Genomic DNA, 27857 nt, shown 5'->3' on the forward strand with positions numbered 1-27857 from the left:
AATGATGATATAGAAAAATAAAAAAGTAATAACTGTATAATCTGAAATGTTACACTGCCAACACCATTCATATCATTAATATGAAACTGGAATTTAAACTCAGGTTTGTCTGATTCCAAATTCCATGACTTAACCATTATGCACTTTACTATTGGTCATAATACTACTGCCACTACTATTACTACCACTAATAATACCAACACCAAGAAATACAAAAAAATTATTTCAGTGCTTACTATGCGCCAGGTATTGTCCTTAGTGTTCTGTGCATTTTATACCATTTATTCATCTCAAAAAACCCTTTGAGTAGTATTATCTCCATTTTACAAATGAGGAAGCATAGCTAGAAAGTGGTGAAATTAGTTTTGAACTCAGTCTGACTCCAGCGTCTGATTTTTTTTTTAAAGTACTCCACTCTACTGCCAAAACACTCTAATACAGAAAATTTTCTTAGAGTATTTTGAATTAAGACTCATGTACACATTCTGGATTCCATATTCCATTGACAGGAGAAACATATTTAAATTATTACTACTTAGTCACTCAGACATGAATTGATATTAAGTCAGAATTAAAGACCTGGCAGATAGGACACCTGGAAAAATCACTGCTTTAAGACACCATCAAAAGACATATTAATTTCCTATTTCCTTACAGAATAGGAAAAAGGAAACATAATAAGACAAATTTTTATATTTTACTTATATTTTTATTAGCTATTCATTAGTTATAGCTTTGGAGACCAGGAAGAAAGCTCAGCAAGGCAGACCCAAGAAATAAAGGTTACTATGTAAAGGTACAACTTTCTGCCCTTTAAAATATTTATAATATGGGGAGTACCCATTGTGGCTCAGTGGAAATGAATCTGACTAGCAGGTTTAATCCGTGGCCTCGCTCAGTGGGTTAAGGATTGGGTACTGCCATGACCTGTGGGGTTGCATACATGGCTCAGATCTGGCATTGCTGGGGCTGTGGTATACAGTTCCAATTCGACCCCAGCCTGGGAATCTCTATATGCTGCAGTGCAGCCCTAAAAAGACTATGTATACACACACACACACGTGTGTGTGTGTGTATGTACAATACAGCATAATCAAATCCTACTTTGAACCATGTACTAATTTCATATAGAGGATAGCACAAAACCATACATAGGACATAAATGGCCACTACAACTTTTTAAATCTATGCAATCACTAATTTCAATGAGTTCAAAGTAAATAAGTATTGCTAGAGTCCTAGAATCTGTCAGTTTGTTTTTTATTAGTACCTCTTATCATGTCCACTCATCTAATCTAGGATCTCTTTAAGTTCTACTGATGCAATGTGAAAGACTGACAATTGTATTTTTAACATAATACTTTTATAATATCCCATATTATAAATATCCACAATCATGTTTAGTTACCTTTTACTTGCCCCACTATCCATAATGGTCACTTCTTAGAGGTAACCTTTGGTCTTCCTCCAAACTATTGTTAACACAGCAAAGAATGACAGGAAACACTACACAGAATCTAAGTAAACAACTTACGCTGTAGAAGGTTGTCTGATGAGATCTGAGATCTGCTTAGACAGCTGATGAGAACTTCGAACCATCATGCTGTGTAAGGTGGCGGGATGCTGGGGTATGTTGATGCTGATAGCTCCCACTTTGAACACAGCGGCATTGTTAGTCTTCAACCCTCTCTGGGCACTGTAGAGGGCTTGGGACTTGGCAATGCTACATTTCACTACAGTTCTATTAATAGAGAAAGAGGATCATTTAAATACGGCCAAACAAGAAGAGATTTTGAAAAAATATTTTGAGAGCAATACAAATGTCTTTGAATCATTCAATGAAGTGAATGACTTGATTTTTCATGGATTTAAATCATGCTAAAGAAACGTTTCCTAAAAATGCTGAAATATATTTTATACTATCTGTACTGAATATTATTCTATTTCTTTAATAAAGAATATACATATACACTTATAGGTAAGAGACACTGACATATTACACATACACAACAGACAAAATTCCATTTTGATTTTTTTTTCCCATTCAGAGCTCCTCTTCTCTTCAGCTTATTTTAGGAATTTGTACAACCACTAAGAAAGTATAGACAGTGAACATTAAAAGAATAAAAAAAAACCCACTATACTTTCTTAAAATCTAATCAGCCAAAGAAATTAATCTAATAAACATCTAATATGTTAAGAAGTTAATGTGGAGGAAGAAATTTAACTTGCATTTTTTCACTTTTTATTTTCAGTGAGTGGCAACGAAATGACAGGAATCCAATTATAATGAGTAATTACTACTTAGTTAAAAATTGGTAAGCTTTACTGGCACAGATACAAAGCAGAACTATTGTCTTACTGATTTCTCATTCTTTCTTCCCAATGGCTAGAACAATGCTTTGAACACAGCAGACACACACTGAATTTTGTGAAATGAATGAGCAGAAGAATGACTCAACACTACAACTGGAATTCCACTGACAGCACTTGCTAAATCATGTGTATAAAAGTTGTGATGAAGCAGTCTTGATATACACAGTTTACATCAGTGAACTGCACCACTAAAGGCTTAGACCTTTAGCTATCCTTTTAACATAAATGTTAGCTTTTAACATAAATGTTATCTTTCGAATGGGCAAAGGATGAGACAATAGATTTAGCAAAGAACACATAATGCAAATTTCAGATTAACTACATGTCAGTTCACATACAATTATCTCTACTTAGGCTATGAAGGATTCAATGAGAATTTATTTACAGTCTCAAGAATCTAAGAAATCATTAATTAGAAGTTCCCATCGTGGCTCAGTGGTTAACAAACCCAACTAGCATTCATGAGGGCACAGGTTCGATTCCTGGCCTTGCTCAGTGGGTTAAGGATCCAGCATTTCTGTGAGCTGTGGTGTGGGTCACAGACGTGGCTCAGATCCCATGTTGCTATGGCTATGGTGTAGGCCAACCCCTAGCCTGGGAACTTCCACATGCCACAGGAAGACAAAAGCCAAAAAAAAAAAAAAAAGAAAGAAAGAATGAAATAATTAATTATATTTAGCTTCTAGTAAAATAAACCTTGAGAAGTATAACCATGGTTCCATCAGATTATTACTGATTAGAGACAGTGAAATGATTACTCAAGAACTATATTTGCTTTCTTCTACAAAGGGAGCTATTACTCAGAGACTATCATTAATTAGAAAGAGAATAAAGTGATCAATGGAATTGTTCTAGCCAGCAGGTAGATTCTGGATGCTAATTACTGACTTTTGAATCTTAACTATTTAATAAATAAAGCTATCCTTTATCCTCAATGAGATTCCTTTTTAAATTCAATTTCGACACAAGCCAGAACAATCAGATGATGCTAAAATGCAAAGGGCTTTCTACTTGTGAACAGTATCCACCTATTGAATGAAACTAAACATGTGTTTACAAAGAATTTTTATTATCATGACAGTCAAGAAATGCTACACCAATCACACCATTTTACTTTTATAATCTAGAGAAGTCTACTTAAATGTTCCTTGTGAGGCGTTCCCGTCATGGCTCAGTGGTTAACGAATCCGACTAGGAACGATGAGGTTACGGGTTCGATCCCTGGCCTTGCTCAGTGGCTTAGGGATCCGGAGTTGCTGTGAGCTGAGATGTAGGTTGCAGACACGGCTCGGATCCCCACATTGTTGTGGTTGTGGCGTAGGCCGGTGGCTACAGCTCCGATTGGACCCCTAGCCTGGGAACCTCCATATGCCACAGGAGCAGCCCAAGAAATAGCAAAAAAAACCCCAAAAAACAAACAAACAAAAATATTCCTTGTGATAATATAAGCACATAAACAACCCTCAATTCCAATAATACACCAAATATCAGAAGAGAAAGCTATGGGGCTGACTGCTCTCCTACTGTGGTATCACAGTGGAAATTTAGATGTTAGGGACTTCAAGGGCTCTCTGCTGCCCAACTCCAGAGGGCATCATTCATACAGCAGGCTATCTAAATGATGCCCATGACTACAGAGTGAGTAATGTCCCTTGAAGGTAGACAATAGGATGGTAGTCCTACCCTGATCAAACTGAGCCAGCCACTGTAGAGTGTTTGATTAACTCTTGTCGAACAGTACATGTTAAAAATGTAAGAAGATCTGAACGAGAAACAATTTTCAGGCTGCCAATATGAATTATCTAGTCCTAATTTTATTTTAATTCTTAAAAAGTGGTCATTTAATCTGTATCATAAAGCATGTAGTATGTAAGACTTTTACGTAAGAAAGAAGTGGCCAAAATCGCTCTAAATAGAAGACTGTAAAAAAACTTGTAGTATGCCAGGCATGCTTCATATATGTAAAAAGTTCTTGGCAAGTGACCAAAAAATCTGGTTCAAGAATTCATTGACAGTGATCCACTTGACAAGGTTCTGCTAGTTCCACTGTGAGCCTAAATTACAATGACCGCAGTGTCTAATAGGCAAAGACTTTCCCCCATCGTTTTGTTCCTGTGTCTGGTCAATAGGGCCTTAAAGGTAGGCCAGGCATCCTTGTTACTTGCACGTTGAGGATCTGAGGATTTACTTTGGGGCCTCATTATCTCTAGTCTATTTTCACCCCTACCCCACTTCCTTGAGCATGCAGGCCCAAACATCTGAAGCAGGGAAAAGAAGTAAACTGATTTATATACGCTGACATACCCTGCTTGCCTCAAATCAGTTTTCCCCGAAAATCTCTGCAACGGGGAGAGAGTGCTGTGATCACATGTTATTTAGCTAACTATTGAAAGTCATTGGAACTTTCTTTCTCATTTGACAATTATATCTTACATGTTAATTCTTTCAGCAGGAAAGCCTAAAAAAAGTGGGAGTGGCCCTGTAAGTGATATCACGACAGGGACCACCTTTAAATTGCTTACTGCTGCATTTCTGAACCCTAATACCGTTTGCAGGCTACAGTATGTAAACAAAAAACCTAATTTGTGATGGATGAAGATGTGATCTTCAGCTATTAAAAAGCATCCCCTCCAAAGTCATACAGTAATTTTTTAAAATTATTATAAAGCTAGAGAATAAAAGGAAGAGAAACAATAAATTTTCTCTAGCTATGATGATCAATAAAGAAGATTTAGATATTTTTCTATACCTACTAAGATGATAATAATTTAGATATTTTTCTAAACCTGTTAGAAGTGGTTTCCAAAAAACAATTTTCTAATATAATATTAGTGTATTTAGGCTTTTTTAGTACTTCTATTTGGCTGATGAAGTGATATACATCATAGGTAATCCCAACAAAGGGTTAGTAAGTGATGATATTTTTTCTATGGCCTGTTATCAATACACAAAGAAACAAATCTCACCAGGTATTGATAATCTTATCAGCTTGGAACAAAATATACATATTCATCTACTTACTCAGTATACTCAAATTTTATGGAAAATGTTCAAAGAGATAATCAATGTTAAGTAACATACTCAACTGTCACAGTGGTAATACTGTTGTGACAAATATTTAAATATAGCACTTGGTATAGCTCAGAAAATATCAGATAATAATAAACTACAAAATATCAGATATATATGTCAAATCAAGCCAGTCAAAATATAAAAGTACTTCCAGCAAAAGCCATACATAAAAACTGACAATAAAGCAATAAACTCTCCCCATCTTAAAAACAGAATTGAGACTGAGCTATGTAGACATTTTCATATATTAATGTTTTAATAATTATTTTTGCAATGTGTAAAAACTCTTGCAAAGTTACAAAATTTATCTTCTATTATCACATCAAATATTAACAAGATGTGATAATACAAATTTTAATATTAACAAGTCTTTAAAAAGCACAAAGCAACACACAACTACAGTGTTACAATCTTCCAACACGAACTACCAAAAAATTGGTCCTTACCTGTGTGTTCTCCTTGAATATCAGTAAGCTTTAATCTATAAAAGGGTCTATATTAAAACTACAAAATAACTAATTACATACACTCACAGCCATGCAGATAATCTACTTTATCTTTAAAACTACTCAATACTATGTTAATCACAAAGTCCATGAAAAAGAATAATAATGACATACAGAAACTCTTGTTTGGCTGTGCTTGTAGGAGATGTAGGAAAATCCTCCAGTCTATGATGAAGGTTCAAGAGAAAGCAGAGAAACAAAAAGGAAGCAAATAAACATTCATACATAAATTAGTCACACTATGACCAATCTGGTAAGCTTTTATTTCCCACTTTTAAAAATTTCCCTCAAGGAACTTTTTCAACTGTTTTTTTTTTTTAAAGTTCTGTTTCCTTTTAATTGAAACTGGAAATGAAAAGCTAAAGAATAAATTCAGAAAGTCTTAATACTACTGAAGTTTGGCAGTGAGTAATAATAACGTTTATTATTATCATTTTTGGGTGTGCCCATGGCATGTGGAAGTTCCCGGGCCAGGGTTTGAACCTGCACCACAACAGTGACCCCAGGTGCTGCAGTGACAATACCAGATCCTTAACCTGCTGTGCCATAAAGAGAACTCCCTTTTTTTTTTTTTTAATGAAAAAGTTAAGGGATCTTTGCTTGAGGTATCATTTCAAGACAAAAAATATCAACTAATACCTTTTTAAAAATCTGTTTTATAAATATTATGTTTTGCAAATTTAGATACTCTTTAAAGCCCATCTCTTAAGAGACAACAGATGATGGAGATAAAAGGTTCAATAGGATAGAGTAAATAAAACATTAGATATCTAAAGAAATTTGCTGTACTTGCAAATAGGCTAAAGTAGCCATCATACTTTAAATTTAGAGTCAGCAAAGGAATAATGAAACCCAAGGTGTGTGATGACTTTCTGCAGAAGCGTCATGGGGAGGTGGAAAGAACTGAGGTTCAGGCATCTTTTCTTAACGGGTATGAGTTCAAGCATTGTAGGAAAACACTTTGATCTTTCTGAATCTCAATTTATTGTTCTGTAAAAATGGGGGTAAAATCACTCCAGTTAACTGGATTGTGGTGAGGACTGATTAAAATTATACTTATAAGGCTGCTGGTCCACAGTAGATACTCCTTTAGATTGTACTGTTAATAATAATACCCCTTTCCCACACAGAATGATCAGAAAAGACCTTTTCTCTCTCAACTACTGAAATTTCCTAGTCTTTAGAAAGCCTGCTTAGGAACTATGATCTGGACCATTTAGGCAGCTATAACGAAATACACTCTTTAGTTCTAGACTTACAGATCCAAACTACTCCAGCAAGACTTTGACATCCATTTCAGGGTATCTTCCCCAAGACAGTCAGCTTTATGACCCATGTTGGAAATGTTAAAAAATAGGCTTGTAATGAGACAAGCCAGGACTAATATTTATAAGAGTGAACCAAATCCTCTATTTAGTCAGTATTTTAGCATGATAGATGCTTTAACAGGACAAGAGTAGGACATAAACTAGTTATAATATTAAGAATGAGGAGTTACCATTATGGCTCAGCAGATTACAAATCTGACAAGTATTTGTGAGGATGTGCTTTCAATCCCTGGCTGCACTCAGTGGGTTAAGGATCTGGTGTTGCTGTGAGCTGTGGTGTAGGTCACAGATGCAGCTTGGATCCCATGTTGCTGTGGCTGGCAGCTACAGCTCTGATTTGACCCTTAGCCTGAGAACTTTCATATGCTGCAGGTGTGCCCACCTGTGAAAAAAAAAAAGAGTAAATCCTCAAAATCTGACCTAAATTATGAGAATATATTTTGTAGTTATAGTATAAACCTCCTCCACTGAAAGGAAGTTAGAAATGAAGGTATATAACCCCAAGTATATGAACAAAGTCAATGGTTAAATGTATTGATAAAAGATTAGTAATCTAGAGATCATGTATAAAGGTAATAATTATCAGAGCAATTTTAGACAGATCCACGACTAGAACACATAAAGAAAAGGTGAGCACAAAGAGTGAAAAGAAAAGCAGTATGGCATGCTATACTCACTATTGAAAGCTTACCTATACTATTAGAGGGGTCTCATAGGCTTAATTGCTAAATTCTTTAAATGAAAAGAAGGTAAGATAAAGTTTTTAAACCCAGCATAAATATGGGTAATGATTAGTTAGCATAAAACCAAGAGACAGTCTATGTTCTCTGACTATAATTTTATTTTACTTTACTATTTGAACTATAGGAGCTTTTGAATCATATGTTTCCCTGAAATTAGCATTGTCATCATTTTTCTTTTTACACAACCTTAAAATGTACTGGGAGTTAATTTTTTAGGGTTGTGATGGAGGTAGTAAACCAATTTTCGAAAGGGAGTAACTTTTCTGAAAACATTTCATTTGGAGATATTCTTAGTGACAGAATCACAGTATCTGGGAATACTACGTATGTAACTCTCAAAACTTGCTAGGTATGGGATTCATCCAATGATTTTTAAGTTTAAATATTAAGAAAATAATTTAAAAAAGCACACTTACTGTATATTTGGTGTAATTCCTTCAAGCAGCACAATATTAACTCCACCAATATGAGCAGTGGCACATGTCTCAGTCATCTTCTGATGTAAAACATCTTAAAATGTAAGAAAAATAATTATGTAAATTATGGAAATAATTAGCTGGCACTTCATATTAAAATTTCATTTTACTCATAATATATTCAGTGACAAAGATAATCATAAAGTTACAATAAAATTTAAACTATTTAAGAAATACTTTAAAACAAATTTCCTTGGGAGTTCCCATTGTGGCTCAATGGAAACGAATCCGATTAGTATCCATGAGGATGCGGGTTCAAGGCCCGGCCTCACCCAGTGGGTTAGGGATCTGGCATTGCCCTGAGCTGTGCTGTAGGTCAGACTCAGCTCAGATTCCCCATTGCTGTGGCTGTGGCGTAGGCTGACAGATACAGCTCTGATTCGACCCTTAGCCTGCAAACTTCCATATGCCACACGTTTGGCCCTAAAAAGACAAAAAAAAAATTCTTTGAAAATATTTATTCCTATGCACTTACATATACATATGTGTTATATGTCAAAACTGAAATAATGTTGAGTATATAATGTAACATGTCATTCATGCATTAAAGAGACTAATGACATTAAACAAAATGACATTTTAAATCTCAGAAGTACAGAAGACTTAAAATATTTTTAAAAACATTAAGAATATGAAAATTATATAAACTAACACTCTTCATCTGTATAAATAGGAAGCTCTATTTTCTGAAGAAAAATTGCCAAGCAGCAATTTACAAGACATGGCACTGCCTTTCTTCAAAAAAGTGGCACCACAGTATTGGAATATCACCATACCTTTCATTTTTTCCTTAAGTGTAAAGCTGCCATGGATCCTCTTCAGTTCCGATTCCATTGTTAGCCCGCCAATGTCTGCCTCCAGGTGCGTGCGGTTCACCATGCCAATCCCAAACACTATTAGAGTAACATGCTGAGGTTCAGCAGTTACCAAGCTGCGTTTCCTCTGCGTCTTAGTCAAACTGTTACTGTCTTGTTCATTCTCAAATACAACTTTACATGTTGGCTCTGTAGGGCTCCGAACTCCTTTATAAGTAAATGGAAATACAGGGGTTAAGATGTGAAAACTGCAAAATAGAAGGATGCTCCAAACATCACCTTATCTTCCCTTCCTTCACATTCCAAACTAGCCCTCTAGGTCCTCTTCACCAAAATGATATTTTTAAAATTTTCAACATTTTCCCATGGTCACATTTGAAAATAAGTAGTAGAGTCAGATATCTGAATGCATTCTTTAAGAGCATACTGTGTGAGGGTTAGGAAGGAAAATTTTTTAAATACAAAAATTTCCATTACCTGCTGGTCCAAATGTTTCTGAAGATTTTTCCAATATTCCTGTTGGGTCAGAGATAAGTGAGTAGAAGTTAAGCAATTTATACATATTCTGCCAGCACTCAGCTGAAGGCTCACTTTGTTCCGACACTGTAATTGAATCAGAGTCATCCATATGTATAGTCATATGATCCACCACATCTTTTGAACCTTTCCTAGACACTTTTGAAGTTCTTCTTTCAGATCTTCCTAATGAATTTTTGTTTCGAGATTCTTTTTTATTATTCTCGTTGTTGGTCCGTTTGTTCTTTGCATTATTTACTCTATTGCCACCATTAAGACTTCCTCTAGAACTGCGGCTGAAGTCAGATGAGCGAAAATCCCGATGTTTTCTGGTTTTGAAGGTAGGCGTTGGGGAAGCTGATCCAGCTGTGTATCTGCTAAGTTTAATGTCAGTCTGAGTTGCTTTGATGTCATCTATCATTGTACTAAATTGATGAATAAGACGAACTAAAGCCATATCTACATGCTGACTTATTGACTGACAGGAAATAGTAAAGTTACAGTGAAAGGTATTGTAATAACGCTTGTTGAGATCATGAAAAGAAAGAGCACTGGTGGAGTTCTGAGGGGTACACACAGACTTTTCCATGACAACAGCGCTGATGCTAAAGGTTTCCAACATTAATGCTGGTTTGAACTCAAGTGGAGGAAGATTCACATGGCCTTGCCTAAAAATGTGAACAAAAAAAGATACAGTTTTATTTATTTTTGTTCAGAACCACACAATATTTATTAATGTATAGGCAAAATAATCTCCAAACTGAAGTATGTTAAAATCTACTTAAATCATTTTAAGTAAGAAATTAAGTAGAATACACTTTTTCCTAAGTTGAAACTGGACCTTAAGTCTTCCTTCTGATCTTACTCTATAACTAGTCAAAATCAGACTTGCATTAATGATTTTAGTGAAATGATAAAACAATTTTTCTTGCCATCTGAATACACACCCCAATGGTATCAGAATTTAAAGTCAATAAAAGGTCAACCAGAATACCTCCCTTAACCAGTCTCTCCTCTTCTCTTAAATATATGGGGTTTAATTTAAGGATTCAATGTTGTCACTGCTGTGGCATAGGTTTACTCCTAGGTCCAGGAACTTTCACATGCTGTAAGCGTGGCCAAAAATAAATACATCATTCAAAAAATAAAAAATAAAAAAAACAAAGAAAAAGTGCTGAGAAAAGCAACTGAAATATGAGAAATGCACACAACAGAACTTAAAACCTATACAGAAATTAATTTGGCAAATCCCCTGCTTATATAAAAATTTTCAGGTAAAAGTATTATAAAAAATGTATAAATGTATAAAAAAGTCAAAATATCTCAGATTTCCATAAACCAACTACTAATTACAATAACCCTCAAGCACCAAAACTGTAAAAAGGTATTTTTCCCCCTTTTCTTCTATGTAAAATACAAATGTGTAGCCATATAGGTCAAATTAAACAGGGTATTTTTTTCTATTGAACAACAAAAAACCCCAAAGTAGCTTTGATGTTCTCAATTTAACTTCAAGAATTTATAATTAAGAGACTCATAATTCCTTAATGAATATCAGTATTTAATAAAAATTCCACTTTGTAGTATAATTCAAGAAAAGGTATAAGCTCAGAAAAAGCCTACAATCAATGCTAAGTGTGCAGAGAAGGAAAAACTAGATTATGAGAATTAGAACATATAGGAGAGAGACTCAAAAGAGATTAAAATAATCCACATCTGCAAAAAGAAGAACTGAAAACATGTAAGAAAGGCAAGAAAGTCTTAAAGAGATCCAAGTTAAAAAAAAAAAAAATCTGGGCATTTAATGAAGCAGTCATTTAAGGCAAAATCAGCCAGACAGGTTAAAACTAAAAATAAAATTAAATATATATTAAGTCCCTAATATTTTCAACTACTTTAATTGGAGACAGCAAAGATATAAGAAAACTAATATTTCTGAGGACTTACTACATGCCAGGACCTATGTTAAATGATTTAATAATTTTTTCTGGCTTCATAGGCTAAGAGAGATAAACATGTTTATACAAGAAGGCAAAAATCCAACAGTAATGTATAATAATTAGCAGAATGGACAATGTGCTACAAAAAAAAAAAAAGCCCTGATAGGACTGAAATCAGTGACCAGGAAACATATACTGTGACAAAGGCTTCCCAATAAATAAGAGTTTAAGGCAGAGTTACAGGAGATCTGAGAAACAAAAGCAAAACCACAGCTACTAATAGAAATGTAGAACACTCAGAGCTGATGTGAGCATAGAAAAATTAAAAGGAATGTTAGGTTCGGCTAGACCAAAGACAGTAAGTTCAAAGGCACTTGAAGAATTTCTCTGGGAACATAAAAAGCGATGTGTGGTCAGATGAAGGTGTAGCCTGCTGGCAATATAATCTAATGTATTTAATCATATTATATAATTATGCATAACCTAATTATATTTATGATGATACATATACTATATGCATATACACACCATTTTATATATTTTACATTTTAATGTATATTATATACATTATTAAAAATACATGTATATGAAAGTTGGCTACTGCAACTAGAATACAAATTTAACTAAGAATTTTAAACTCTAATCAAGGAGCATAAGCAGGCATTAATGTTTCAGTGTCTGGATTTGATGATTCCAATGGAATGGACTTCAGTTACCAAAATTTAAAGTTAAGTAACACTAGACCCCAAAAACATGGTTCAAATTTTATTTATAATTCACTGCGAATAACAGCATATAGTATAAACTTGCTGCTAGCTCTTTGGTCCACAAATCACTATATAAATAATAGATATAACTCATAGTCATTGACCAGGCACATCACTTCTGCCAGTCTGTCAGTGATTGCTCAATGCACATTTGTTATTCATTTTACACACAGACAGTAAAGCATGTAGTTGTACTGCCTTCTTGTGATAAATTCATATGACATTTTAGAAAAATGGTTAATCAAGAGAGAACTGGACAGCAAAGATGAAAGTGCAACAAAACAGAAAAATGATAATACTGGTGATGAAATTCAATTAGAAGTAAATGGAAAGTCACAGGGTATAAAATAAACATTTAAAACTTTGTTATCTTTCTATATGCTAACAGTGAGTTAACAGAAAGAGAAATTAAGAAAACGACCCCATTTACAATCAAAACAAAAAGAATAAATTACCTAGGAATATATTAAACCAAGGGCATGAAAGACCTGTACACCAAAAACTATAAGACAGTGTTGAAACTGAAGACACGAATAAAGAGGAAGATATTCTGTACTAATAGACCAGAAGAATTAACACTGTTAAAATGTCCATGTTACCTAAAGCAATCACAGATTCAACACAATCCTTATCAAAATCACAATAACATTTTTCACTGCAACAGGACAAAGAATTCTAAAATTTACACAGAACTACAAAAGATCCCAAATAGCCAAAGCAATCCTGACAAAAAAAAAAGAACAAAGCTGGAGGCACCATAATCCTATATTACAAAGTTAAAGTAATCAAAACAGAATGGTATTGGCAGAAAAACAGATATACATAGATCAACGGAACAGAACTGAAAGCCAAGAAATAAACCTACACATATGCAGAAAATTAGTTCATGATAAAGAAGCAAAGAATATACAATAGAGAAGGACAGGCTCTTCAATAAATGGTGTGGGGAGAACTGGACAGTCAGATTCAAAAAGAAAAAAAAAAGAAAAGAAAGAAACTAGACCACTACCTCATACCACACCCAAACATCTACTCAAATGACTAAAGACTTGAATGTAAGACATGAAATCAGAAAACTCCTATAAGAAAACTCTGGCAATATATCTCTTTGACATTGGTCTTTGCAAGACCTTTCTGATATACTTCCTGAGGCAAAAGAAACAAAAGTAAAAATAAACTAATGGAACTACATCAAATTAAAAGCTTCTGCACAGCAAAGGAAGCCATCAACAAAATGAAAAGACAACCTACTGAATGGGAAAAGATCTTTGCAAATAATATATCTGATAAGAGGAATATTTAAAGAACAATTAAAAAAAAGTTTAAAAATGGGCAGAAGATCTAAATAGATATTTTTCCAAATTATATATATAGATGGCCAACAGGCACATGAAAAGATGTTTAACACCACTAATTATTAGAGAAATATAAATAAAAAACAAAATAAGGTATCACCTCTTGTCTGTCAGAATACCTATCATCAGAAAGATAAGAAATAACAACTATTGGCAAGGATGTGGAGAAAAGGGAGTCCTCGTACACTGCTGGTGGGAATATAAATTGGTGCACCACTATGGAATACAATACAGATATTCACCCCAAAATTAAGACAAGAACTGCCTTGTGAGCCAGCTATCCTACTTCTGGGTATTTACCCAGAGAATACAAAACACTTATTCAGAAAGATATATGCATCCATATTTTCATCATGGCATTATTTACAAAAGCCAAGTTATGAAAAGAACCTAAGTGCCCATCAATGAACAAAGATGTGGTGTGTAAACACACACACGCACACACACACACACACACACACACACACACACACACACACACACACACCCCCCCCCCAATACCACTCAGCATAAAAAAGGTGACCAGTGTTGCTGTGGTGCAGGCCAGCAGCTGCAGCTCTGATCTGATCCCTAGCCTGGGAACTTCCATATGCCACAGGTACGGCCCTAAAAAGCAAAAAAAAAAAAAAAAAAGGCAGAGAGAGAAAGAGATGAAGATGAAATCTTGCCGTATGTGACAACATTGATGGACCTTGAGGGCATTATGCTAAGTGAAATAAGTCAGAGAACGACAAATACCATATGATTTCAACCAAACCAAACAAAAACAAACACACAGATAAAGAGAACAAAGTAGTGGCCCCACAGAAGAAGAGGCTGAGAGTAAGGGGGGGGAGGGCAAATTGGGGATCACCTGTATGGTGACAAAAGGAAACTAAACCTTTGGTAGTGAGCACACAGTGGTATATACAGAAGTAGAAATATAATGTTGTACACATGAAACTTACATTATGATATAAATCAATGTTACCTCAATAAAAATTAAATTTTAAAAAAGTAAATGGAGTTATAGAAGAAAAAACTTAGTATGAAAATGTTGGGAGTTCCCATCATGGCTCAGTGGTTAACGAATCCAACTAGGAACCATGAGGTTGCGGGTTCAATCCCTGGCCTTGCTCAGTGGGTTAAGGATGCAGCATTGCCGTGAGCTGTGGTGTTGGTTGCAGACGAGGCTCGGAGATCCTGCGTTGCTGTGGCTGTGATGTAGGCTGGCGGCTACAGCTCTGATTAGACCCCTAGCCTGGGAACCTCCATGTGCTCTAGGAACTGCCCTAGAAAAGACAGAAAAGGAAAAAAAAAAGAAAATGTTGACAATTCCTCTGTTGTAGAAATTCTAGTTATGCAACTAGAGCAACTCGGTAAACTTACTGGCACAGAGAGGAAATGGTTGTGACAAAAAGGACAAAGATATCCCAAGGAAAGTGATGTGGCCAAAAAACTTCCTCGTAAAAAGATATCTTAAAGATACTTCATGACACTGAAAGTACAAAGGTAAAATACTGGACACTGATCAATACTGAGAATCAACTATGACATTTGCCAAGGCATAGAAAAGATGTTCATTCTGTGTTGTAAGTTACACAATGATAAAATGGCAAGAACTATACAAACTACCCTTTGATGAGTTTTTAAGAAAGAAAGAAAATAAAGAAAATACTTTAACTTTCAATGTTTCTAATGTTTTAAATTATATGAACAAACAATTAGTTTGACCATATTCTTTATAATCCTACACAGTTACAATGAACAGTAAGAGAATTTTTAATGTTTTGACAAACATTTTTCCAGGTCACAGAACAAAGGTAATTTTTCCCCATTAATCTTAATCATCACCAAGGTCATACCTGTAGTATTTCAGCTTGCATAGTCATTCTTACAGTACCACACTATTGTGAAAAGCAAGGACTATTTTGTGTTTAGTGGAAAAAAAAATGCAATTTCTATGTTCCTGTGTCACTAGAAATTCTAAGATAGTTACACCTAAAACAAAATTTATGAAAGCTGTATCTTTCTATACATAATTGCCATGAAATTTTCTATAACTGATTTTGCTAAAATTATTTTTTTAAATAGTCTAATTCCAATGAAAAATAAATTTCACTTAGCTATATGTTGGATATATGTGCATTTTACTTTTAATATACCAGCTTGCTAAAGCAGAAATTGGATAAAATCAAGATAGTTGCAAATAACTCTTCCTATAAACTGTACCAAGACCATCCAACTTGAAAAATTCCAAGTTCAAAAAAAATTAGTCAATCTTATTAGTGCAGATATTATTTCCTACTAAAGCAGTAAAGAAACTGAAGAGCTACCTGTGATGATAAAGAATGGCAGTAAAGGATGGTTCTTTTTACCATGCTATATTTAGTATTTTTATGTATGTTTTTGATGGCTATACTCACATGACCTCGATTCTCTTCCCCAGAAAATACAACCTACTACAAGTCAACTCAGAAAGGAGGTTAGGGATAAATTCTAAGGATAATATATAAAATTAAAGCCCATAAGATCATAAAAATTAAACTATGCACCAGTAAATAAATTATAAGTGTATATATCAACATATGTGCTTTGGCTGACCCTCATGAGTGTGCTAAAATCTTATAAAAATATGCCTAAAAATAAGCCTCAGAAACTAGTCATAAACAGGTTATTAAGAAAATGTGGCTACTATTTCTGTTAAGTTAAAATTATCTTCTCATTAAGTCATTAAAATTATTTCCACATCAGCATGAGATGAAAGCAAAGTTAAAAAAACAGGTATTATAACTTTTGTACAAAGTTTTACATAAAAACATTAGCAATTCAAGATACCTTCTTGCTCTTTTGCCTTTTCTCTCCTTGGCTGTGTCTGAATCCACGATATCTGCTCTAAGGCAGTCCAAAGTCCCCGAAAATGAAAGGTGTTCCCCAAAGTACATTCGGTAGCAAAGTGGCATTGCATCCTGTGACTGAATCCCTGTATGACTCAGAAGAGGTTTGAAAACAACCTAAAAGACATGACATTTGTAGTAGTTCAATTTATCATTCATCATTTACTGTGGCTTTTTTCTTACACTTTACCTCAGTACATATTATTACTGTAGTGTCAAAGAAAAAGAAAGGTTTTGTATAGTAGGTATAGCTCTAATTTTACTTAAAAAGTTAACAGTATTTTTGATCACCTACTATGTGTCACTCATCCTCAAATTAATCATAAGGACAAAGATTCTTTGATCTTGCTTGAGTAAAAGTACAAGGCAAATAAAATTATGAATTAGTTTAAATCATTCTACTTCTTGCTTTTAAAAAAGGCATGAATACTGTGTTTCTATAAAAATCTGGTATAAAAGCTTCACAAAAGTTGATCAGTTTCCTGTGATACATATGCTATAACTATCCGATCTATTTTTAAGTGGTATCCCTTGGCTATAAAAGTCATTTAACATTTATTTTCTGACAAAGAACTTCCTTTACATATAATATATGCTGAGACTATAAGACTAATTTAGCTAGACTAAACATCTAGCTAAATTAATTTTATAGTCACTAAGAGCGCACCCAGAGACAAGCAACTATATGTACTCAACAGCTGATCACTACAATTGTTGACTATTCATTCTTAGCTAAATGGTCCCTTTTCCTCCTTCCACAGGCTAAATTTAGGTGCTATCTATCCAATGCTTTTCCTGACCCCCTTTTATTTTTTTTTTATTTTTATTTATTTATTTTTTTTGTCTTTTGTCTTTTGTTGTTGTTGTTGTTGTTGCTATTTCTTGGGCCGCTCCCGCGGCATATGGAGGTTCCCAGGATAGGGGTTGAATTGGAGCTGTACCCACCGGCCTACGCCAGAGCCACAGCAACGCGGGATCCGAGCCGAGTCTGCAACCTACACCACAGCTCAAGGCAATGCCGGATCGTTAACCCACTGAGCAAGGGCAGGGACTGAACCCGCAATCTCATGGTTCCTAGTCGGATTCGTTAACCACTGCGCCACGACGGGAACTCCTTCCTGACCCCCTTTTAACTCTTCTCTGCACATTCTCACTTAGTGATCTTTTCCTAAAGCTTAAAAATTCAATCAAAACGGACAAGTGCCATTTATGCAATGAGACCCAAGTCCACATTTTCACTTGTCTCTCAGTCTTCTCATTTGTTTGTACTCTTGTGAAGGTCTGAAGGCCTAGAATGAGAGAATTCAAACAATTTCACCTACACTGGAAACTCAGAACTTTTCTTTCCCTTATATATTTGCTTGGCTTATTCTTTCTTAGATTTTCTCTTTAGTCCTAATGGAAAAACTGTTCCCTCTTCAGGTTCAAACCACACTCTACCTTTCCTAATCTTTGTCATCCATTTATGCCTCCTCCAAACCCATCACGACCTGGGTTCTCTTCTCTTCTATCCCAGTTTCTCATCTTGAATGACTTCCTTGGCCATGTAGATAACCAATGCTATGTTTCAAGTGATATCATTTCCTTCCCCCCATCCCCTGCCAATCTTGGCTTGAACTGCATTTTAACAACTTACATCTCATCACCTCATTTTTCTTGCTACATCTGCTTTTGATCAATCCTCTTCTACTCCTATAGATGAGCTGCTAAGGACAATGAGAGGAATGATATCACTGTGTTCACTACTACTAACCTAAATAACTAGACTCTCAGTACTAGCTGGCAATTGTTCTGGGGGTATGTGGTAAGCTCTCTTTCACATTCACTCCTACCTTTTCATCTATCTAAATCACCTTACACGGTTTATTTGTTGTGTTATTTAATGATAATGTCTCTGGCAGAGTTTAGAATCTTACATGTAAAATATTATAGTTATCGCTAAAAAAGCATATTAGATTCTAATAAATACAATGGATATGTATACAGGCCCACACAAACAAAAATATATTTATTCCCTTTCTCTTTAAAAAAAGTGAGTCCCTAAAATCTACTCCAATGTATTAGTGAAGTAAATCTCAAGAAAATTTAAAAGTGCCTGACACATTTTTTAACATAAATCACCTCCTCTTGTGAGAGAAAAGTGAAGCTACAAATTTTGCAAACTTATCTGTACAGTTAGGAACTATCCTTATTGCCATCCCAAAATTCTCAGAAGAAAATCTGCTTTTTATGTCTAAAAGCATCCCTCTCTATAAATGACTCTAAATTGCAACACTTCTCATCTTTCTCTATCAGTTTACTCTTTTTTCCTTTTTTTTTTTTAAATCAGGAGTTTCCTAATTCCCCTCAAGTACATAAATATGCTCAAGTCCTCTTTCAATCTGAAAAAAATAACTCCTCTTAATATCCGTATTTCACTCCCCCACTTGCCTTATGGTCACTCAAACTAAAACGTACATTTCAGAGGATTTTGTACCCCACTTTCTACATTTAGTCAATTAAGTAACATCTCCACAAATATTTCTCCTTTACTTTATCAAAGCCATAATCATCTAATAAGCTAAAAGTTTCATTAAACTTGTGTGAACTATTTCATTAACTCATCTTTTCACCTCTAGTTTCTCCACTTCCATCCATCTAACACACTACTACCCATGTAATATTTCTACACGTACAGTTCTAGGCACTTTATTCCTCTGCTCTAAAATCTTCAATGCCTCTCCATTGCTCACTCAAGTCTTAACACAGTACTAAAGACTACAGGAAATAAAAGTGATTAAATTTAATTTTCTAGTCATGTTATTTAGCCAATCTCTGACTCCCAATAACAAAAATGTTGCTTTATGATAAAACTAACTATATGCCACTCTTTGGTTTAATACAGATGCTTAATTTGTACTTATAATTAACCCATGTACTTTTTGTTTGTTTGTTTTTGTCTTTTTAGGGCCGCATCTGCAGCATATGGAAGTTCCCAAGCTAGGGGTTGAATTAGAGCTGTAGCTGCTGGCCTACACACCACAGCCACAGTAACAGAGGATCCAAATAGCATCTTCGACCTATACCACAGCTCAAGGCAATGCCAAATCCTTAACTCTCTGAGAGAGCCAGGCATCAAACCTGTGTCCTCATGGATGCTAGTCAGATTCGTTTCCTGCTGAGCCATGATGGGAACTCTAACCCATGTACTTTTTAAAAGGTTCCTCCTTTTTTCACGAAATTTTTAGGCGGACAGGCAAGGAAAAAAATTTTCACTAGAATTCCAAGGTGCACATACATGATGGTTCCAGCTGCTAAGTACTGCCTAATAAGGGGTAATTATAATTAGGGGAAAAAAGACTGGCTCACCTGAGCATCAGCAAGCTGTACAGCAGGAAATCCTTGATTGGCTTCTTCTACACCTGCCACATCATCCTGACTAGTGCTATGTTGAGAATGTGTCCCATCCAAAGTATTCTGGTCACTAGATAAGACAGTGTTGAAATCCGATGCCGAGGGTATTGTAGGAAGGTTGGGTGCAACACCTAACAGTAAGTGTACAAAAATAAAATCTATATTATTGGGAAATGAAAACAACATAAAAGGGCACAGCAAAGTAAACTTATGAAACCTGTAATATAATCATATTACCAGACCATTTAAATTGAGAAGGGAAAAAAAAAAAAACTTTCAGGTTATTTTACAGACATGATTTATTAATAAAAAAATGAAATTAAGCTGAATTTTCAGAATATATTAGTCATCCAAGTACATACAAGTATGTACTAGAGCCAGTAAGTCCAACATATAAAACTTTAGGGCTTAAGATACTTGAAAAGTATTTGATATCCCATTAGCTTTGCAATGAGGAACAGAACTAGACAACAGCAGAGCTACCAAAGCAGCTGCAGCAGGGAAGGAATCATAGGTGACATAGAATCCCACATATAAATTTTTCCCGAAGTATGCTTTTCTCAGGCAGAACAAAACTGAAATGGCACTATTTCCTTCTTTTGTACAAACTTTATCCTCTAACTCCATAGGGCAAAGGACCTATGAGAGAAAGAAAATGTTCCCTCTGGTTCTCTTGAAATTTAAACTCCGTGTAGTGAGACTAGCTCAGAAAAGTGCTGAAAGCTGGTAGAAGCATCATCCTTCTATCTTCAACCAAGGGCCAATACCAAGAACTAGCATGTATTAAGTGTTCTTATAGTCAGAATTAGGATTGGTTTCAGATTCAAAAGTGGTCCACACACTAGCAAAAAAAAAAACAAAAACAAAAAACAAAAAACAGAAAAAGGTGGAGGGGGACTGAGTAGGTAGTCACATGTCAACCACTTTCAATAATTTCATATTTTCGTCCGAATAGAATTTACAAGTGATCCAAACAGCTGTTACCCTGATTAATTTCAGTTGCCCTCAGTAACTAGGATCAAACTAGTTCACATAACTTTTAAAAAATATATATGCCCAAGAGTGGGATTGCTGGGTCATATGGTAGTTCTATGTATAGATGTCTAAGGTACCTCCATACTGTTCTCCATAGTGGTTGTACCAGCTTACATTCCCACCAACAGTGCAAGAGGGAATGTGACAAAAAAGAATGTATACATGTATGTGTAACTGGGTTACCATGCTGTACAGTAGAAAAAAAATTGTATTGGGGAAATGATTTAAAAATATATATGCATTTTACAAGAAAAATAGAACAGGCATCAAGTAAATTTGGATAAATAGGAAAAAAATAGAAGAAAGGATAGCTCCATTTATGTTACTGGAACCAGTCACCAATACTTTCTTGTGAATTTCCTGCCTGTTCTCTTGCTACTTATAAGTATTTTTTTTAATTAATAATTTTTCCTCATTTGTCTTTCTCCCTAAGGGCAAGAATCATATTTTACTCCTTTTAGTACACTTGCAGATTTAATTAAATATTTCAGTAACCATAAACAGTATATAAATCCTAGTTTATATACTCTTCCTAAATTCTCTGAGGAATCTGGATAAGCTGAAAATATTTTCTGAATTGTAGGTACATGATATTGTAGTTATATTTTGTATTTTTAAAAAATTTTTCTTTTTTACAGCCACACCTGCAGCATATGGAAGTTCCAGGGCTAGGGGTCAAATCAGAGCCACAGCTGCAGGCCTACAACACAGCCACAGAAACAAAGGATCCGAGCTGCATTTGTGACCTATGCCACAGCTTGTAGCAACACCAGATCCGTAATCCACTAAGCTAGGCCAGGGATCGAACCCACAGCCTCACAGAGACAACATCAGGTTCTTAACCTGAGCCAAAGTGGGAACTCTGACTTAGTGTTTCTTTTTTACCTCCTTTTAGTGTTTTGAAAATTAAACCAGCCACATTAAATGCAAGTTTTAAACTCTTTAAATTATATACAGTCTCACATTTAATATATCTTCCTTTTCATAAGAACACTGAGGGATGGCTTACAACTCTCTCAACTGCAAGATTTCCAAAAAGTATTTCATAAATGGGCCCGTTTCAATTAAACAGCACTTAAAACATTTGAGTTTTTTTTTAAGCATTCTCTGAAAAACAGTATTTCATTATAACTTTACATGTATCTCTTAGACAGGTAGTAAAATAATGTGATTCCAATACCTGTTGGAAGACTATTGTGTCCTGATTTTGTAACTGGAGATTCTTGTACCACACTTCCTCGATTACCCACAGCATTTGACATCCAATTATAGAAACTCACAGATGATGGCTCAGATAATAAAGGGTGTTCAGATAACATATCAGTGGCCATTGCATTTCCTGAAAATAAAGTTTTATTAATTATAGTAATAATTATGTACTAAAGAGTAGAAAATGTGATTTATGTAAAATTTTTTTTGTCTTTTTAGGGCCAGACCTGTGGCATATGTAAGTTCCCAGGCTAGGGGTTGAATTGGAGCTTTAGCTGCCAGCCTGTGCCACAGCCACAGCAATACCAGACCCGATCCAGGTCTGCGACCTATGCCACAGATCACAGCAACACCGGATCCTTAACCCACTGAGCAAAGCCAGGGACTGAACCCGTGTCCTCAAGGATACTAGTCAGGCTCGTTACCACTAAGCCTGATAGGAACTCCTGTAATTATTTTTGAAAAGTCAGATTAAACTATGTCTTCTTTACATGTCTTTAATCTCACTGCATGTTCTTGATACTTAGATATTAAGGCATTAATAAATAAATACTTAGATATTAAGGCATTAAATAAATAATTTATTTTTATTATAATAGGAAGAAATTTTCTGTTGGCTGGCCTAGGCAACATCCCTTAACACCCTAGGTTGAGAGTAACAGCAAGTGCTGCAACTTAAAAACGCAAACTAAGGGCATGAGACACCAACAAGGTATAAACAGAACAGTTTCCCAAAATACTTTTTCAAAGATAAGGTATAATACAAAAGACAAGTTATGAAACCAAACTATATATGTAAACAAACTTAAGTCCTGTTTTTATTTTTTTAATTTCCCCATAGAAGTAAACTCCAAATTGTCAAAACTAAGGATATACCTGTTCTCGTTAGGGAGCTACTTTTCACCGCTGCACTACTTCTTTGAGGAGTCCCTTCCAGGAGGTTGTGCAAGCTTGGAAAGCTTCCAGTCAGGTAGCTGAGTAGGCTCTCCTTCCTTGGACTCTCCTTAATGGGCACTCCAGGACGTCCGACATGCACTGGAGAATCTGTGGCAGTGTCTCCACTGGTATAGCTCAGAGAATGATATGGGTGAATGCCCTACAAAGACACAACATGGGGCTCACTCTTATGCACATAAAAATGACTGCTGACAATCACAACTACATACTGTTTTTATTACTGCTATTTATTGTTCACATTGAAACAACTGTAGTGTCTATCAGAAATTGTGGTGAATCTCCAGTGTATGTAATAAGATTTTAAACTCTAAAGTACAAAACAAAGGACAACATTTACTATCATCTACTTAATGTTAACAATGATTAACTCCCTTTAAAATCTGAAGAGGAAATCTGGTGGCAAGACTTCTAGCCCAAAATTCTTAATACTATATATACTCCTCTTAGTACTTTGATAATGCATTTCTATGTTAAGACTTGATTCTCTGTAGAGCTCTAATATGCCAAAAACAATTTCCAGCAATTCTCTGAGGGAAAAAAAACAAAAAATTACAGAATTTTCCTATCTCTATCAACAGCTAAGATTAAAATTCCAGGTCTGTTTCAAACAGTACAAAGAAATACTATGCAGACAGAAAGATCCTGAAAAGCAGGTATCTATAACAAAGCACTTATGATTTCAATATTTTGGAGGACTTTTGTAATCCATAAACAAAGGAATGTTCCAAAACATTTCTGAGAGAGAACAACATTAACAGCAAATGTCTAAATATGAAAAAAATATCAACCAGGAATAAAAGGTGTGAGACGGATGAAGGAATTGAGAATTTAAAGTGTCCTCACCTTGTAAATGTACTGCAGAAACAGAATAAGCCTTATAGTCCAAACTGTACACATGTGTGTGTGTGTGTGTGTGTGTGTGTGTGTGTGTGTGTGTGTGTGTGTGTGTGTTTCTCTGTGAACTGCCTTTAATTATTTTCTATTTGGTTGTGCTCTTTTTTTGATTAGGAGGAAATCTTTACATATTAGAAAAATAGCCCTTTGTTATATGTCTTTCTATTTTGTTTACAATGTATTGTTTTTTCTGTGTAGATATTTTATATTTTAATATAGTCAAAATTACCATTTACCGAAAGAACTCTTGGTATGAATTTAAGATTATATATAGATTTTTAAAAAAGATTATATATCCGTACTGTCAAAGCAAATTACCTTTTGTTTTCAGTTAAGAAAAAGAAACTACCAAAAAATAATTCCCACATTGTTGTTATTTACTATGTGCCAGGTATTGTTCTAAGTATTTTTCATGTGTTAACTTTATTTCTTACAGCAACCTTCTGAAGGAGATTACTATTATATTCTCCATTTTTAACATGTGAAGAAACTGACACACAGTGCATTTAATAACTTGTCCAGTCACAAAGCAACAAAGTGACAGAGGCAGGATTAAAACCAAGGCAGTCTAGCTACTAAAGTAGCAGTCAACCACTTTGCTATTTATACATAAGTCTTATCTAGCATTGGTTAATTTCTTAAAATAAAAAAAGTAATTAAAACCATGAAACAGCCTAACTGAAACTGTTGATTGATCATGTACTACCTATAAGGTCTCTCATTAAAACTAATAATTATAAGCTGATAAACATTTTCAATATTATATTTTAGAGATTACAATATTCAATAAATTGAAAAGAGCCCTAAGGCTTCGTAGTTAAAGTAGTCCTTGTTCAGTATTAATTACTATTAATTAATTACTACTGATATAATTTTCAAAGAACTGTGTACACGAAAAGTTACTAATTACATTAATTTTTTTTGGGGGGGGTCTTTTGTCTCTTTAGGGCTGCACCCGCAGCATATGAAGGTTCTCAGGCTAGGGGTCTAATTGGAGCTGTTGCTGCTGGCCTATACCCAGAGCCACAGCAATGCCAGATCCGAGCAGCCTCTGCCACCTACACCACAGCTCAGGGCAAGGCCAGATCCTTAACCCACTGAGCAAGGCCAGGGATTGAACCCGCAACCTAATAGTTCCTAGTCAGATTAATTTCTGCTGCGCCATGATGGGAACTCCCTAATCACATTAATTTCAAAATAAAAATACTATTTGTACATTTAGGGTAGATTAATATTTACATCTGAGATAACAAAAGTTTAGGTCTTCTCTGTAAATCAACTCTGTAACAGAAAATATCAGCAAGGTACCTTTATTTTTAATGCAGAGTCACTATGGGTATGAGTCTTAGAAAGTTTCCTCATTATCTCAGCTCCAGTTACAGGTCCAGAACTGCCAGGTGGAGGCCGGTTGGCTGTTCCTTCCAGTAGCATTGTGTGTTCACTGACTGTGGCTGAAACAGTCCAAAAGAGCAAGTGGACTATGGATTATCATTTTTTTGAAATATCAACTCCAATGTTTCTGGTGGTATAACTGAACTCAATTTTTCATATTTCTTGACAAATTAATGTAGCCTCTTCTGTAATATTCACTCCTCTTTTATTCTACAAATTCCAATCTTCTCACTCAGTCTCAAGAAAAGAACAGATAGCTCCTACTCAATCTTTCAGACATGCCACCCAAATGGTATAGATATCAAAAACCAATTCAGCAGGGTTCCCGTCATGGCTCAGTGGAAACAAATCTGACTAGCATCCATGAGGACGCAGGTTAGGTCCCTGGCCTCATTCAGTGAGTTAAGGATCTGGCTTTGACTTGAGCTGTGGTGTAGGACACAGACACGGCTCGGATCCTGTGTCGCTGTGGCTGTGGTATAGGGCAGGAGCTGTAGCTCTGATTTGACTGCTAGCCTGGGAACCTCCATATGCTGCAGGTGTGGCCCTAAAAAGACAAAAAACAAAAAACAGAACAAAACAAAAAATTCAATTAAGCTGAAGAAAGTACAGAATGTTCACAGATTAATCTAGGCATCTGCAGATAGTTAGAAGGGATGTTTACTACATTGTTCTTTCAATTTTTATGTACACTGGTAATCTTTCAAAATAAATAATAAAACAGCCTATTTCTCATAACATATTCATTTGTTAAATACAAAGGTCTTTTTTTAACTTTAAAAAAAGCTTGGTAAAGTATTATGTGTCAACATTCTAAAAGCTCTAATTTTAAGACTACTGTCCCATTTCCATGGTCCTTTTTACTATTTTTTTTGAATCACAAATTTTAATTGAATACTACATAATAAAAAATAACTTTTGAAAAAGCATTAAAGTATGCATGTATATTTCTGAAATGCATATCTATAACCTGTTTTCTGAAAGAGCCACTATGGTGACAGACTTGTAGGCTGAATGCATACCTCTAGAGCATTATACACATTCAGAATTAAACAGGCAAAATTCAAAGGCTCCTTTAAACGACTGTAGCTAGAGAGAATGATAAATAGACAAATACAAATATAAGTTTCAAAAAGAAATTCGTGAGTTTCACTCAAAGCATTCTAATTATACAAATATGTCTGCTAATTGTACTGGATAGATTAGGAGAAAAAAAATCTACTCTACTTCACAAAACTAAATTTAAAAGTCAAGTCTCTGTAAAGATTCCAACGTTACTATTTACTTGGACTAATACAAATCATACTGGTATAACTAAACCACGACATTTTCAAATTTGGGGCAGAAGTTATTAAAATTACCACATGTATTATGTTACTAAATACATAATATCTAGCTAATATATTAGAAAAATACCTGCATCAAATTCAAATTCTGCTCCATCAGCACTAGTATCACTTTGAAGACCACCTCCATTGTCCAGTCCAAGGCCATCTTCATGTTCATGGTCCACAGCTGATTGAGGTTTCAGGGGCTGAGCTGGTCGATGTAAACTAACTCCTTTAAAGGCTGGTGTCACCACAATAAACTTCATCCACTGCCTTGCCAGTGCAACTAAACCTTTCTTCAGAGTTACCAAAGCAGGAAGGCCATCACTCTGTGAAAAGAATGACATGGTTAGGAGTAATCTTACTGTGACAAAAAGTTACTATTTAAGAGTTTTACATATACTTATTCATTTAAATATCACAACTACCATTTAGAGATGAGGAAACTAAAAGTTACATGTTAAGTAATTTATCTAAGGTTATACAAGTGAGTCAGTATTTCGAGCTGACTACAGAACTGAATCTTTAAACACAATGTTTCATCTTTCTGTCATAAACCACACAGCAGTACCAGGTGAAAGACAAGCTAAACATGGAAAATAAAACTGGGATTCCCCCTAAGAAACATTTAATCCACTCTACCTGTTTTGCTCAAGTGAGGAATTAAATGTATTTTGTGCTACCCAAGATATTCCTTAAGCAAAGAGCAAATGAAATTATTTTGATCAAAGATTAGGTAACCACCTCTACTTAACATTTAAAAACATAAATTACTATAGCTAAGTGCTAGGCATAGATGGATTTGTAACTGCTCTGAAACTAAAATGTATTATAACTGTAGTAACAATTATATAATTTAGAATATATTTTATTCCACTG

At 34.9% G+C, this 27857-nt stretch overlaps 1 protein-coding gene across 11 annotated transcripts in view; it reads right to left on the reverse strand.

Annotated features, from left to right (window-relative positions):
• BLTP1 (bridge-like lipid transfer protein family member 1) overlaps positions 1-27857 on the reverse strand; it is a 198236-nt gene that overhangs the window by 71851 nt on the left and 98528 nt on the right. For 10 of the 11 annotated variants that reach the window (XM_047751650.1, XM_047751649.1, XM_047751654.1 and 7 more), the window contains 11 exons: positions 27067-27307; positions 25567-25709; positions 23284-23503; positions 22379-22537; positions 20119-20294; positions 16712-16887; positions 9794-10500; positions 9278-9523; positions 8442-8535; positions 6069-6119; positions 1535-1741 (listed from right to left, as the gene is read on the reverse strand). In XM_047751650.1, the coding sequence (XP_047607606.1) occupies positions 1535-1741; positions 6069-6119; positions 8442-8535; positions 9278-9523; positions 9794-10500; positions 16712-16887; positions 20119-20294; positions 22379-22537; positions 23284-23503; positions 25567-25709; positions 27067-27307 (2420 nt within the window). The remainder of the gene's footprint in view (positions 1-1534; positions 1742-6068; positions 6120-8441; positions 8536-9277; positions 9524-9793; positions 10501-16711; positions 16888-20118; positions 20295-22378; positions 22538-23283; positions 23504-25566; positions 25710-27066; positions 27308-27857) is intronic. The other variant, XM_047751651.1, reaches the window with a different exon arrangement.

This window comes from Phacochoerus africanus, chromosome 10, assembly GCF_016906955.1.
Source record: "Phacochoerus africanus isolate WHEZ1 chromosome 10, ROS_Pafr_v1, whole genome shotgun sequence".
NCBI classification, from domain to species: domain Eukaryota; kingdom Metazoa; phylum Chordata; class Mammalia; order Artiodactyla; family Suidae; genus Phacochoerus; species Phacochoerus africanus.